Source organism: Delphinapterus leucas, chromosome 18 (assembly GCF_059928025.1).
Source record: "Delphinapterus leucas isolate spDelLeu-1000000601 "Yukka" chromosome 18, BTC_Dleu_Yukka2, whole genome shotgun sequence".
NCBI lineage: Eukaryota > Metazoa > Chordata > Mammalia > Artiodactyla > Monodontidae > Delphinapterus > Delphinapterus leucas.
The window spans coordinates 28,327,177-28,343,327 of NC_143146.1; the positions used below are offsets into that span (position 1 = coordinate 28,327,177).

The 16,151-nt window shown below is 39.2% G+C and overlaps 1 protein-coding gene across 3 annotated transcripts in view; it reads right to left on the minus strand.

Annotated features, from left to right (window-relative positions):
* Positions 1 to 902: 902 nt before the first annotated feature.
* Positions 903 to 16,151, minus strand: part of SLAIN1 (SLAIN family member 1) — a 75,971-nt gene continuing 60,722 nt past the window's right edge. For 2 of the 3 annotated variants that reach the window (XM_089899264.1, XM_022576980.2), the window contains 3 exons: positions 14,513 to 14,668; positions 3,994 to 4,276; positions 903 to 2,685 (listed from right to left, as the gene is read on the minus strand). In XM_089899264.1, the coding sequence (XP_089755390.1) occupies positions 2,610 to 2,685; positions 3,994 to 4,276; positions 14,513 to 14,668 (515 nt within the window). In that variant the 3' untranslated portion in view covers positions 903 to 2,609. The remainder of the gene's footprint in view (positions 2,686 to 3,993; positions 4,277 to 14,512; positions 14,669 to 16,151) is intronic. The other variant, XM_022576983.3, reaches the window with a different exon arrangement.

Below are 16,151 nucleotides of genomic sequence, written 5' to 3' on the forward strand. Positions count from 1 at the left end.
GCCCTACGTGATCTTTCCCTGTCTCCCTTCGGACCTCATCTCTACTGCTTCCCTCCTTGTTCCCTCTGCTCGCAGCCACAATGGCCTCCTTGCTCTTCCTCAAACACCCCAGGCACGCTCTGCCCTAAGCCGTTGCCTCGGCTGCTCCCTCCTTTCCAGCAGCTTTTCTCAAAGGGAGCTCTGTAAATCACCTAGATGGCTGATTCAATAGGTGTGGGGTGAGCCTGAGGATCTGCATTTTCTAATAAGTTTCCAAGAGATGCTGATGCTGCTGATGTGCGGACCATACCCTAGGGCATCTATTGATGCAATATATTAAATTCTCTCCTATGCATCTAGAATAAATGTTACTACCATCCTGGGGAGAACTGTGAAAATAATCGCCAACACCACTTTGTCTTTGTTCAGGTGTCACCTTCTTAGTGAGATCTACCCAGATGATCCTACTTAATACTGTGATCTCTCCCCAGCTCCATTTTCTCACCTCCCCCCTTACTTTCATCTCCTTTTCTTTTTTTGCCATAGCACTTAAGACCTGTACTGTGATTTACTCACTTGTATGTGGTTTACTGTCTCTCTACTAACTAGAATGTAAATTCCAAGATACAGGGATCTTTGGTTTTTATTCCAAGGGCTGAACAGACTTTTTTGAATATAAATGAAATACTTGATTTGCAAATGAGTTGAATCCTTTCACCTTCTCAGAATATAAACTCATTTTTAAAAAATGTACTAACTGAACTACATATGTTCATAGGAAGAGCACAGTAGTGGCAAAAACAGACTTTTGAGATCAGATACACCTGGATTCAAAAGTCAGCTTCACTATTTACTAGCTAGATGTTTACCCTAGGTTAATGTCACATCCCTTGGGCTCAGGGTCTTTACATTTTAAATGGTGGTAATAGGAGGTGATTGTTAATAATTAGACAAATATATAAAAAATTTCTAGCACAGTCACTAGCAAAGTGACTAAGAAAGTGCTTGTCACTAACAAAGTGCTCAATAAGTATCACTTCTCCTTTGATACCTCACCTCCTCTAGCCCACATTTCATTTAAAGGACAGGCTAATTAAAAGCCAGTCTTTTAGTTCCCCATGGAACTATGTAGAAAGGCACATTTCTTAAAAATAAAAATCCCTAATGACCTTCAGGAGAACTGTTTTAAAACTTAACATTGACACCTTTTACCTAACCTTTCCATAGCAACTTGAGGTGAAAAGTTTTCCAATGTACATCAAATATAGTGTAGACTAATGATAATACTTTGCTATTTTACTGACACTGGGAAAAGAAATACTTCAAGTTCAACCCCCATAAAATACTGGAATCGCCACTGACAGTATTCTTCCACAAATGGGTTTCTGGGCAAGAGGCTCCTTGGGTTCTAGTGACCATCCTAAGTGGTACCGAAACCCCACTGCAGAACTAAAACCTCACATCTCTTCTCCTAAGCATTTTAGAGAGAGAGAATTGTTTACAAATGCAAATATTCTGCCTACCTGCCTCAGGTATAAATGCTCTGTACAAGAGCATAACAATGACAATACTTTCACAGTCGTGGTGAAACGTAGGCGTGGTATTTGTACTGTTTATGCTGCACATCCATGCGTGACCTGATACTGCTGAAATAGTCTTTATTTCTGAACATTCCAAAACAGCAGTGTACACAGTAACAAATATTAAGTCATATACCATAAGAAAGCATTCATTAGTGCAAATGGATTTTGTAAAAGGTCTATCAAAAAGATTTATTTGCTTTAAAATGCGTTCATTTCCAGAAGCATTATTAATAAAATGTTACAGTTTCATAAAAGTTTTGAAAATCAATTGTAGTACAGTAGCAAACATTGCAGGTATTAAGTGCAATGAGCTTGTGATGCCATTATAAATATGAAACCCACGTATGACAATAAATTAACAATGAAAACAACAAGACCATTTCGCTCTGTTGTCTGGCTGTCTGTGTTCAGTGCTTCAGATTACATTGTGCTCATTCAACATAATTTTATGTCTCTCAAATTGTTATGATGGAGTTTTGCTGATATATCCCTAGAGCTAAAAAAATAGTACCTTACCACAAAAATATTTTTATGGCACAAAATTTAAGTTGTTCCATAGTGGTTCACGTAGGTGTAAAAAGAAATAGGCACAAAAAATAAAATTCCTGTAAACTATAAAAAAGTGAATTTCAAAGCATACGTTATAGAACCTGGCTGTAAAATACAGAACATGTAATGGGAAGATGTTTAGAACATGTAAGTAAATTGAACAAGTTACTTTAAGAAACTCAGATGGCAAAGAAAGCATTATGGATACATCTCAATTCTCTCAAAAAGGATTCAGGTACATATCAGTTCTACAAAAACTTCCTAGCTCTAAGTGTCACAATACTGCAACCATGGATTTGTGAACGCTGCAGTATCTCAGGCAAATATTTAAGTGCAATAATTAGTCTCTGGTGATTGGTCCATTGAAAAACAATGCAGTAAATATGTTAAAACGCAGAAGGGAAAGAATATCCCAACACCCGCTGTTACCCAGCCAGCTAGGTAACACGACCCTCATTTCCACTTCTTTCCAGCTGTTCAAACGTACATAGAACTGCATCAGTAGCAACCATCTCTCCAGTTTCCATCCCTCAGAGTGCTGAGTGAAGACAGAGGCTTTGGAGGCTGAAGGAAACTATAAAGGAATGAAAAAAGGACACAGCTTGTAAGTAATCCCACGAGTCCCATCATTTACTTTGATCTACTCTCCGCCACTCCAGCAGTGACAACGTGCTGGCACCTTCCCAAGTGTGCCTTGTATTTCTGGGCCTTCAACATGCTCATCTGATGGAAAGCCCAGTTCTCGGCACGTTGCCACGCATGTTGTATGTGCACAAGCAGATTTGCAACCTGAGTGGAAAATGATCAATACCCTTAGTGTATAAAGAATATTTTAAAATCAGAAACAGATAAACTCAGGAGAAAAATGGCCCAAAAACATAAGTGGTTACTTCATTGAATACAAATTGAAAATTTCTTCATGTTATTCTGTCTTACAAATAATCAAAGATTTGCCTATTATATTGGCTGAGGATTTAAAAAGAATGATAATACCCAATGTTTGCCTAAGTTTGTGGAAACAGACCCTCTCATTGTCTGGCAGTGACAGCCCTTCCAAGAGGTTAGTTTGAAGACATATATCCGAGGATAAATGGACTGTCCACAATGACCTACATACATCAAATTATGTGATTCTATTCAGTCACAACTGCAACACAGCCTGGCATTGAACAAACATGCACCAAAATGATTTCTATCTGCATAGTAGGATTATTTACTTTTCTGTGTTTGTTTTACAATAGTTTCTGAATTTGTTTTTGATCTGAGCACCTATTTATCGGAAAGTAAAAACTATTTATAGCAACCCGATGCATAAAGAAAAATTACTTGTTCTCACATCCTTTTCACACTTTTACCATGGTTCCCTCCCTCTCCTCCTCCAAATCCTAATTTCCTGTAAGAGCTGAGTTACTGCCTCCATTTTCTCATCTTCTACTCTGTCCTCAACTCACTTTTATGGAATTGTTTTTAACCATAAGACACTCCAGGAGATCCAGTTCAAGAAGGGCACGTCACAACCATAAGATCATCGAACAGGTGCCCTGCAAGCAGGCTGGAATGTTGAAAGAAAAAAAAAAAAATTCTACCTGGAACATACCAAACTTACACCAACATAAGCTAATAAAGCCCCAGTTAAATATCACTAAGATGCTTTTAAAATCATGACTGTTGGGGGAGGGTGTGTATGTGCATGTGCCTAACGACATTTTTGCCCGTTTTGATTACAAATTGATTAAAAAGGTATTGAACGCAGAGGCAGGAGGTCACGAGTCAGGCCAGAAGGGGCAGAGTGACCTACCAGGGTTAGACAAAGGCAAAGTCAGGATGGTTCCTGGAGCAGTTTCTAAGTGCAGACTGCAAACGAACGAGCAAAGGTTCTTACCTTCTGACAGGCTGTGCAATTTTGCTTCGAGGCAGGTTACTCCCGTTTATTGCCAATGAAGGTCTTGGGAGTGCGCTGCGGCCCACTATCCCAGAAGCTGCAGCTTTGTTGGGGGCAGGGATCCCCGTGTTGGAGTATAACTGTAAGCCGTTGGATAAAGGCATGTTACTGCTGCCTTGAACGGTTGGACTCACGTAGGCTGTGGCTTTAAGAGGCTGCCGGACAGACACTGGGAAATGTCCCACGCTGTGGATTCTGTGCTGAAGCTGCCCCGGTGACGGAACTAGAAGAACAAAGGACGCTCACGTGAGAGAACGCCTACCACTATGTACAAGTGTGTTATGTTCAAAGCAGCTGATACTGTTGAAAGGTTTTACATGTATAGAAATTTATCTACATATATGCATGTAGATAAATGAAATACGAGTTCCAGACTGCATTTAGTATTGGAAAATTCTACTTCTTGACAAGCATCTCCTTCTCTGTCAATCAGCAGCAACATTTTTGAGTGCCTGACTATATTTAGAAGCCAGCTGGAACAACAACCTTCTTTCCTTTAACAAATTTGAGCATCTCTGAGTTCTCACAGGATTTCTTCCTTGCTTGCTCGGAAGACATTAGGATTTCTTGATGGTTGCACTGGGGATGGTTTCATGAGGATAAAACAAGGGGACAGGGCTTCCCTGGTGGCGCAGTGGTTGAGAGTCCGCCTGCCGATGCAGGGGACATGGGTTTGTGCCCTGGTCTGGGAAGATCCCACATGCCGCGGAGCGGCTGGGCCCGTGAGCCATGGCCGCTGAGCCTGCACGTCCAGAGCCTGTGCTCCGCAATGGGAGAGGCCACAACAGTGAGAGGCCCGCGTACCACAAAAAAAAAAAGGGACAATTTAATAGCAGTAATTATAGTGATTATAGAAGGGAAGACAGGTGGCATCGGTAGGCCACGAACAGCTTATTACAGACATATTTCTTAAATAATTTTCATCACGACATTTATCTCATAGGGTTGGTGGGAAGACTAAACGAGTTAATCCACATAAAGCCTTACAATGGCTGAGTAACCACTCAGCAAGTACTACCTTGATAACAGCAGCAGAATCTGTGAAATGAAGGGAGCTCTCTGGGTAAGAACCCTTAAGAACTTCATCAATATACTGGCCCATCATTGTGCACTATTTCACATTAAAAAACAGTGAACTGTTTGGCAGAAATTTTTAAATTTTATAAATCCTTTTCTCCAAGGAAAAAACTGAATCACAAATTTAACATAAACGTATACATACAACATTACGTGTTGTTTACTGACCACTCAGCCTTTGCTGCCTACTACACCTGTGATGCGGTTAACACAAACGACCCTGTTTTCTAAAACAGTGAAACTGATTTTGAACTTAAGCACAGAATATACAATAGACATCTTTGATAAAAAGTGAGAAGACAAAAAACATCTATGGTTTTATTTAATATCTCGAAAGTATTTCCTTAAATTAGCTTTGTTCAAGTATACATTAGGTGAAATCTATATGTAGGAATGCTGATGTATGTGTACAGTAGCCAAAAAATTCGATGAAAAGTGAGGTCTCTAAGATTCTGCTATAGTTCTGTTTCCATCAAGCTTTAGGGACACAGTAAACTTGTGTTGGCTGGCAAATCATCTCTAAGATCCTTTCCAACCAATTCTACAATTCCTTAATTTAGTAGCTTCTAACTGTGAATGTTCCAACATATTGGCTTATCAACTGTAACAAACATACCCCACTAATGCAAGATGTTAATAACAGAGGAAACTGGAGGAGGGGAAGGGGGACATGCGGGGATATATGGGTACTCTACTTCTCGCTCAATTTTTTTGTAAACCTCAAACTGCTCAAAAACAAAGTCTTAATTTAAAAAAAAAAACTCAACAGGTGAATTCGGCCCAATTTCTTCTGAAACACAATATACATAAAGTACCTAAACGTTAAGCCTAGAGCAGAATGAAATTCTGAAGTGAACACACACGTGTAACCATATCCACAACAAGACGTGAAACACTGCCAGCACCACAGCAGGCTCTCACATACCCTCTCCCAGTCAGCACTCCCCCAAAGTCACTGTTATTTGCACTTTTATCACCACAGACTAGTTATTCCTATGTTGAACTTCACGGAAATGGAATTATATAGTATGTTCTCTTCTTTGGCTCAATATTATGTTTTTGAGATTCATCCATATTTGCATTGCTATGGGTATTCCATTGAATGAATGTCAAAATCCATTCTCCTGATGATGAAAAGCTTGGTTATTTCTAAGTTTGGGGTTTTATGAACATTCTTGAACATGCATTGTGTTCAGATGCATTATGTATATTCCAAATGTATAACTATTAGGATAAATGAAGTTATTAGCAAAGCTGCTGAATACTACATCAAAATACAAAAATCAATTGTATTTCTAAATACCAGCCAACTAGTAGAAACTAAAATTTGAAAAAGATACTATTTATAAAAAACATTTTAAAGGCCTGTGTCCTTGCCCCTGCACCAAGCCACAGCCACCCCTGCCTCCACAGGAGACCCTCCTAAACTAGCAGATACAATTCAAGACTGAGTGAAAGATCAAGCAGCAACAAAATCTGAACTTGCTGTGTGGATGAAAGGCTCTTGGTGCTGCAGCCAGGAGTCAGTGCCCTGCCTCTGAGATGGGAGAGCCAACTTCAGGACACTGGTCCACAAGAGACCTCCCAGCTCCACATAATATCAAATGGCGAAAATCTCCCAGAGATCTCCATCTCAATGTCAGCACCTAGCTTCACTCAACGACCAGCAAGCTACAGTGCTGGACACCTTATGCCAAACAACTAGCAAAACAGGTACACAACCCCACCCATTAGCAGAGAGGCTGCCTAAGATCATAATAAGTCCACAGACACCCCAAACACACCACCAGACATGGACCTGCCCACCAGAGACAAGATCCAGCCTCATCCACCAGAACACAGGCACTAGCCCCCTCCACCAGGAAGCCTACACAACCCACTAAACCAACCTTAGCCACTGGGGACAGAAATAGCTACTGCAGAGCAGAATAAAGAAAAAAGAATGAAAGGAACTGAGGACAGTCTCAGAGACCTCTGGGACAACATTAAACGCACCGATATTCGAATTATAGGGGTTCCAGAAGAAGAGAAAAAGAAAGGGTCTGAGAAAATATTTGAAGAGATTATAGTTGAAAACTTCCCTGATATGGGAAAGGAAATAGTTAATCAAGTCCAGGAGGCACAGGGAGTCCCATACAGGATAAATCCAAGGAGAAATATGCCAAGACACACATTAATCAAACTGTCAAAAATTAAATACAAAGAAAGCATATTAAAAGCAGCAAGGGAAAAACAACAAATAACACACAAGGGAACCCCCATAAGGTTAACAGCTGATCTTTCAGCAGAAACTCTGCAAGCCAGAAGGAAGTGGCAGGACATATTTAAAATGATGAAAGGGAAAAATGTACAACAAAGATTACTCTACCCAGCAAGGATCCCATTCAGATTTGATGGAGAAATTAAAACCTTTACAGACAAGCAAAAGCTGAGAGACTTCAGCACCACCAAACCAGCTTTACAACAAATGCTAAAGGAACTTCTCTAGGCAAGAAACACAAGAGAAGGAAAAGACCTACAATAACGAACCCAAAACAATTTAGAAAATGGGAATAGGAACATACATATCGATAATTACCTTAAATGTAAATGGACTAAATGCTCCCACCAAAAGACACAGATTGGCTGAATGGATACAAAAACAAGACCCATATATATGCTGTCTACAAGAGACCCACTTCAGAACTAGAGACACATACAGACTGAAAGTAAGGGGATGGACAAAGATATTCCATGCAAATGGAAACCAAAAGAAAGCTGGAGTAGCAATTCTCATATCAGACAAAATAGACTTTAAAATAAAGACTATTAGAAGAGACAAAGAAGGACACTACATTAATGATCAAGGGATCGATCCAAGAAGAAGATATAACAATTGTAAATATTTATGCACCCAACATAGGAGCACCTCAATACATAAGGCAAATACTAACAGCCATAAAAGGGGAAATCGACAGTAACACAATCATAGTAGGGGACTTTAACACCCCACTTACACCAATGGACAGATCATCCAAAATGAAAATAAGGAAACACAAGCTTTAAATGATACATTAAACAAGATGGACTTAATTGATATTTATAGGACATTCCACCCAAAAACAACAGAATACACATTTTTCTCAAGTGCTCATGGAACATTCTCCAGGATAGATCATATCTTGGGTCACAAATCAAGCCTTGGTAAATTTAAGAAAATTGAAATTGTATCAAGTATCTTTTCCCACCACAACGCTATGAGACTAGATATCAATTACAGGAAAAGATCTGTAAAAAATACAAACACATGGAGGCTAAACAACACTACTTAATAACGAAGTGATAACTGAAGAAGTCAAAGAGGAAATAAATACCTAGAAACAAATGACGATGGAGACACGACGACCCAAAACCTATGGGATGCAGCAAAAGCAGTTCTAAGAGGGAAGTTTATAGCAATACAAGCCCACCTTAAGAAACAGGAAACATCTCGAGTAAACAACCTAAGCTTGCACCTAAAGCCATTAGAGAAAGAAGAACAAAATAACCCAAAGTTAGCAGAAGGAAAGAAATCATAAAAATCAGATCAGAAATAAATGAGAAAGAAATGAAGGAAATGATAGCAAAGATCAGTAAAACTAAAAGCTGGTTCTTTGAGAAGATAAACAAAATAGATAAACCATTAGCCAGATTCATCAAGAAAAAAAGGGAGAAGACTCAAATCAATAGAAATAGAAATGAAAAAGGAGAAGTAGCAACTGACACTGCAGAAATACAAAACATCATGAGAGATTACTACAAGCAACTCTATGCCAATAAAATGGACAACCTGGAAGAAATGGACAAATTCTTAGAAATGCACAACCTGCCAAGACTGAATCAGGAAGAAAGAAAAAATATGAACAGACCAATCACAAGCACTGAAATTGAAACTGTGATTAAAAATCTTGCAACAAACAAAAGGCCACGACCAGATGGCTTCACAGGCGAATTCTATCAAACATTTAGAGAAGAGCTAACACCTATTCTTCTCAAACTCTTCCAAAATATAGCAGAGGGAGGAACACTCCCAAATTCATTCTACGAGGCCACCATCACCTTGATACCAAAACCAGACAAGGATGTCACAAAGAAAGAAAACTACAGGCCAATATCACTGATGAACATAGATGCAAAAATCCTCAACAAAATACTAGCAAACAGAATCCAACAGCACACTAAAAGGATCATATACACCATGATCAAGTAGGGTTTATTCCAGGAATGCAAGGATTCTTCAATATATGCAAATCAATCAATGTGATAAACCATATTAACAAACTGAAGGAGAAAAACCATATTAACCTCTCAATAGATGCAGAGAAAGCTTTCGACAAAATTCAACACTCATTTATGATAAAAAGCCTGCAGAAAATAGGCATAGAGGGAACTTCCTCAACATAATAAAGACCATATATGACAAACCCACAGCCAACATCATCCTCAACGGTGAAAAACTGAAACCATTTCCACTAAGATCAGGAACAATACAAGGTTGCCCACTCTCACCACTCTTATTCAACATAGTTTTGGAAGTTTTAGCCACAGCAATCAGAGAAGAAAAGGAAATAAAAGGAATCCAAATCGGAAAAGAAGAAGTAAAGCTGTCACTGTTTGCAGATGACATGATACTATACATACAGAATCCTAAAGATGCTACCAGAAAACTACTAGAGCTAATCAATGAATTTGGTAAAGTAGCAGGACACAAAATTAATGCACAGAAATCTCCAGCATTCCTATACACTAATGATGAAAAATCAAAGTGAAATCAAGAAAACACTCCCATTTACCATTGCAACAAAAAGAATAAAATATCTAGGAATAAACCTACCTAAGGAGACCAAAGACCTGTATGCAGAAAATTATAAGACACTGATGAAAGAAATTAAAGATGATACAAATAGATGGAGAGATATACCATATTCTTGAATTGGAAGAATCAACATTGTGAAAATGACTCTACTACCCAAAGCAATCTACAGATTCAATGCAATCCCTATCAAACTACCACTGGCATTTTTCACAGAACTAGAACAAAAAATTTCACAATTTTTATGGAAAAACAAAAGACCCCGAATAGCCAAAGCAATCTTGAGAATGAAAAACGGAGCTGGAGGAATTAGGCTCCCTGACTTCAGACTATACTACAAAGCTACAGTAATCAAGACAGTATGGTACTGGCACAAAAACAGAATAATAGATCAATGGAACAGGATAGAAAAACCCACGCACCTATGGTCACCTAATTTTTGATAAAGGAGGCCAGAATGTACAGTGGAGAAAGGACAGCCTCTTCAATAAGTGGTGCTGGGAAAACTGGACAGGTACATGTAAAAGTATGAGATTAGATCAGTCCCTAACACCATACACAAAAACAAGCTGAAAATGGATTAAAGACCTAAATGTAAAGCAAGAAACTATCAAACTCTTAGAGGAAAACATAGACAGAACACTCTGTGACATAATTCACAGCAAGTTCCTTTTTGACCCACCTCCTACAGAAATGGAAATAGAAACAAAAATAAACAAATGGGACCTAATGAAACTTAAAAGCTTTTGCACAGCAAAGGAAACCACAAACAAGACCAAAAGACAACCCTCAGAATGGGAGAAAATATTTGCAAATGAAGCAACTGACAAAGGATTAATTTCTAAAATTTACAAGCAGCTCATGCAGCTCAATAACAAAAAAACAATGCAATCCAAAAATGGGCAGAAGACCTAAATAGACATTTCTCCAAAGAAGATATACAGACTGCCAACAAACATATGAAAGAATGCTCAACTTCATTAATCATTAGAGAAATGCAAATCAAAACTACAATGAGATATCATCTCACACCGGTCAGAATGGCCATCATCAAAAAATCTAGAAACAATAAATGCTGGAGAGGGTGTGGAGAAAAGGGAGCACTCTTGCACTGCTGGTGGGAATGTGAATTGTTACAGCCACTATGGAGAACAGTATGGGGGTTCCTTAAAAAACTACAAATAGAACTTCCACATGACCCAGCAATTCCACTTCTGGGCATATACCCTGAGAAACCATAATTCAAAAAGAGTCATGTACCAAAATGTTCATTGCAGCTCTATTTACAATAGCCCAGAGATAGAAACAACCTAAGTGCCCATCATCAGATGAATGGATAAAGAAGACGTGGCACATATATACAATGGAATATTACTCAGCCATAAAAAGAAACAAAATTGAGCTATTTGTAATGAGGTGGACAGACCTAGGGTCTGTCATACAGAGTGAAGTCAGAAAGAGAAAGACAAATACCGTATGCTAACACATATATATGGAATTTAAGAAAAAAAAAATGTCATGAAGAACCTAGGGGTAAGACAGGAATAAAGACACAGACCTATTAGAGAATGGACTTGAGGATATGGGGAGGGGGAAGGGTGAGCTGTGACAAAGCGAGAGAGAGGCATGGACATATATACACTACCAAACGTAAGGTAGATAGCTAGTGGGAAGCAGCCACATAGCACAGGGAGATCAGCTCGGTGCTTTGTGACCGCCTGGAGGGGTGGGATAGGGAGGGTGGGAGGGAGGGAGACGCAAGAGGGAAGAGATATGGGAACATATGTATAACTGATTCACTTTGTTATAAAGCAGAAACTAACACACCACTGTAAAGCAATTATACCCCAATAAAGATGTTAAAAAATATTTTAAAAATACTTAGGAATAAATTATAGGTGTATTAACCTCTATATAGAAAGCTATAGAACTTTGAGAGACAAGATGATCTAAATAAATGAAAGAATGTTCCATGTTAATGCATTAGAAAACTAATATTGTTAAGATACCAATTCTAAAATTTATCTACAGATTCAATAAAATTTTAAAATCATTTGAAATGAAATTACGGAACAGCTATTCATGAAGATACTCCCATTAATTCTCCTACACACAAGATAGATAACCACTCTTGAGTTTAAAAAAATAACAAAGAGAAACTAGTTAAGATCAATAGACAGTATCCTAATTTTACAAATGAGAAAACAAGAATCAGAAAGGATATGGAGCTTTCCCATGAACTTATGATTAAGAAAAGACCCAGGGACTTCCCTGGTGGCACAGTGGTTAAGAATCCTCCTGCCAATGCAGGGCACACGAGTTCGAGCCCTGGTCCAGGAAGATCCCACATGCCGCAGAGCAGCTAAGCCCGTGCGCCACAACTACTGAGCCTGCACTCTAGAGCCCGCAAGGCACAACTACTGAGCTCGCATGCCACAACTACTGAAGCCCGCGTGCCTAGAGCCCGTGCTCTGCAACGAGAGAAGCCACCGCAGTAAGAAGCCCGCACACCAGAAGGAAGAGTAGCTCCCACTCACCGCAGCTAGAGAAAGCCCGTGCGCAGCAACAAAGACCCAAAGCAGCCAAAAATAAATAAATAAGTTTTAAAAAAACCAAAACACCCTAACTCAAGTATTTGACTGCTAACCCCAGTGTCTTCCTTCTATATCAGGCTGCCTCTCCAACTTTCTGTATCCTACCTTTGTTCACTCCAGAAAGTAGAACGGCCCAGAACTAGGAATCTTCATGATACACACTTAGAATGTATAAAGAATATTCTCTTACAATGCTTAGGCATAAAAGTCAATGAGAGCAGAGTCCTGAGATCTGAAACAAGTTCATGACTGACCTCCTCTTACACATGAACATTGTTCTCAGGTTTTTTTGTTTTCTCTCATTATTATGCTTGACTTACAATGGTTTTTCTATTTTCTTCATTTCTCTTGTGTATCAATTGCAATTCTTCTATAAAGAAGAATTTCCCCTCTTCTCCATTTATTTTATTCAATTAAGTATGGACCCACAGTTAAATAACCTATGGGTTATAATCCTTTAATATAAATATTTATTCTGTGGCTCAAACTGTCCCAGATTTGGTCTCTGGGAGTTTCTTCAAGTTGTTTCCTATCCTTTTGACATGTTCCCATCATTTCTTGAGCACTTCCGTCAAAACCTGCCATGGTTTGTAGTGTATGTTCTATTCTATTTTGGGTTACGTGCATTTTTCTGGCACTCGAATCACGCTATTAACCCACACTGAATTAGAGTTCACAAAAACTCCTAATCATTACCCTATTTGCTACCATCACAACTGTATTTTCCCTTCTATGCTTATACTATTGACTTTCGTACTCAAGTATAGAATTTTTATCTCAGTTAAATTTCATCATGATATATTTGGCCAACTGTCCTAACCTCCTGACATAAAATTAGTAGTCCTCTCAGTTTCCCACCATTAGTTCAGAGGTTGTCTTCTCTGTCTTTAAACAAGCCATTAATTCAAATATTAACAGATCAAGCCCTAAGATACAGCCCTATGGCATTCATTTATACATTCGTTCAAACATTTACTGAGAGCTCAATGTACCTGGCAGCATGCCAGGTGCTGGGGACAGAAAATCAGATGCACTATGGTCCAAGCCCAGAGGGAGCCAGTAGGCTAGTATGGAAGATGACATAATGACAGTAAAGTGTAACACTTTACTTAATGACAGAGGTAGGCACCAAAAATCTAACCCATTCTAGACATATGTTGGAGGTACACAGGGTAGTCTGTTAGGGCCACCAGGGAGTCTTCTGGGTGCAGACTTAAGACATCTGGTTGATGGCGCTTGGCCACACACTGAACACACTTCAGGCCTCCCGGGTTTGGGCATATCAATACTGGGACTGTGACCTTGGATCTGCCACCCAGGGGTCAGCCTCAGACTTAACCCCAACTACCCCTACAGACAGCATGAGTAGGAGGTGGGGGGTTTCCTGGAGCCAGCACATCCCCACACAAAGTGAACACACACACACACACACACACTAGATTTTACTTTCACCATGCTGCTCATCACTGGGTAAACCGTACAGAGGATGAATGACACACTGTGGGGCAAACTGAAATGAAGTAGATGAATCCTACTTTAGACACACTAAAATAGAACTTCATTTGCCAGGGGAAAGCTCTGGACTGGTGAAAAACAAGACCAAAGTAACAGCTAGACAGAATAAGTGTGCTTTCCTCAAACGTATCAAGTACACAGCTAAAAAGAGGCATATCTGCAAAGAAAACATTTTTGTATGATGAGTAAACAAATCAATCACCATTTAGTGCTTCTGCTATCCCTGGGTATAAAGGATTGCATATAATTTACTAATTATTAATTGGTGACATAGGCACCAGTGAAAATACCACTCAATTATCATGGTGAAAGACAAAAAAGTGTCACAAGGAGAAAAGTTTCCTGTAGTGTTCTTAAGAGAAAGAAAGAAATGAAACAGTAAGATTTTCCTAATGGTGTTACAACTAATTAAAATTACATACAAAAATATTGTCATACTTACTACAAGACTGTATTCTTGAAATTCCATTTGCAGCTCCATGCAAGCTTGAGTCAAAACTCTGACTATTCCGCACGGTGACTGGAGAACTACCATTGCTACTAACAGCGGTTGTACTTGGCATCCGAGCTAGATTAGGCATACTTCTTCGGAGCTTATCTAGAAAAGAATTTTACTAAGTTAAAAATCACAACTTTTATGCCAATTAAAACACTAGCTTTCAAAATTAAATACAAATAGAAATCATGTTTTGTTCAATGACAAACAGAAATTATCACGTGTGTTATGAACTCTAGCAAGCTAATTAATTACCCCCGGTAGAGACAAACACACTCCATGTCTCCAGAAAGGTTCCACCAAACAGACTGCTAAAGTAAAGCACTTGCTCTATAAAAAGAGGGAGGAATTAGGTAATCAATTAGCTGCTTGTTCCTATACAATAAGTGGATAAAACTGAATCAAAGTGAGGATAGAAAATAATCTTACAGTTTAAAAAAAAAAAAGCTAGGAATTGTTACATGTTAATAATAATAATAATAAAAAAACCTAGAAGTGTCAAACCAGCAATGACTGAATCTTTTGCTAGCATATCAAAAAAGGAAGAAATTCTTAAAATTCTAACGGGATGTTTTGACATATCCACTCATCACACCAACATGTGACCACATTAACTTCTGGAAAGTTTTAAGGGGCATGAGTACACCACCAAACCTTTGGAGACTTGAAAAAATGCTTCCCTTTCTTTTTCCTTGCTGAGTACATCTTCCGCCACTAAGGGGCAGCAGAGAGTCACGCACAGACCTCAGTGCTGCTGAGATTTGAATTCAGCCACAAGAGGGCAACTCTACAATGTAGACAGTTTTCTCTTTAATACACACACCCCCAAAACTAAAGTACACATATCAGGTCACTCAAGCTCAGAAGACACAGGATACATCTGAATACTCAGTAAAAACCCATTCAAGTACAAAACCAGATTCATTTTTCTCCCCTTCACACACAGCTCCTTCTGCATCACTTAGATCCCTTGATTATAGCCCTACTCATCAAGTCACCTAATCCAAAAAGCGGCAGAATCTTCCAAGTTTCACCTCGCTTCTTCACCCTCGACTCCCAAGTCCTCTCAATTCTGCCTCATAAATGTTTAACAAATCTCCCACTACCACCTAGTTTAGACCTCATTATTTGTCATCCACATTTTCACAAAATTTTCCTCTTAATTGGTCTCTGTACACCCTGTCTTGTTCCTCCCCATCTTCCATACAGCCAGTGACTTCTAGCCAGCCACTTGCTAAAAACCCTCCAATCACTGTCCCTCCCCTTCCTCTGAAAGCCCAAGCTCCTGGACTGAGACAAGATCCTTCCAAGATACAGGCTCTGCAGCCATCTCTAGCCTCATCTCCTGCTGCCCTCGCCACACAGCCTACTTGCCAACCACAGTGGAGAATGGAATTTCCAAATACTTCACACTCTCTTGTACCCGTGAGCGTGCTGGTCCTTTCACTTGGACACCCTTCCCCACTTTGTAGAATGAATGAATGAACGAGTACTTCCTGTGTATATATACTATACAGTGTGTTAGACAAGGGAGTTCCCGACTCTCAGTGGGGTTATAGTCTAGACCATTGTTTCTCAATGTTTT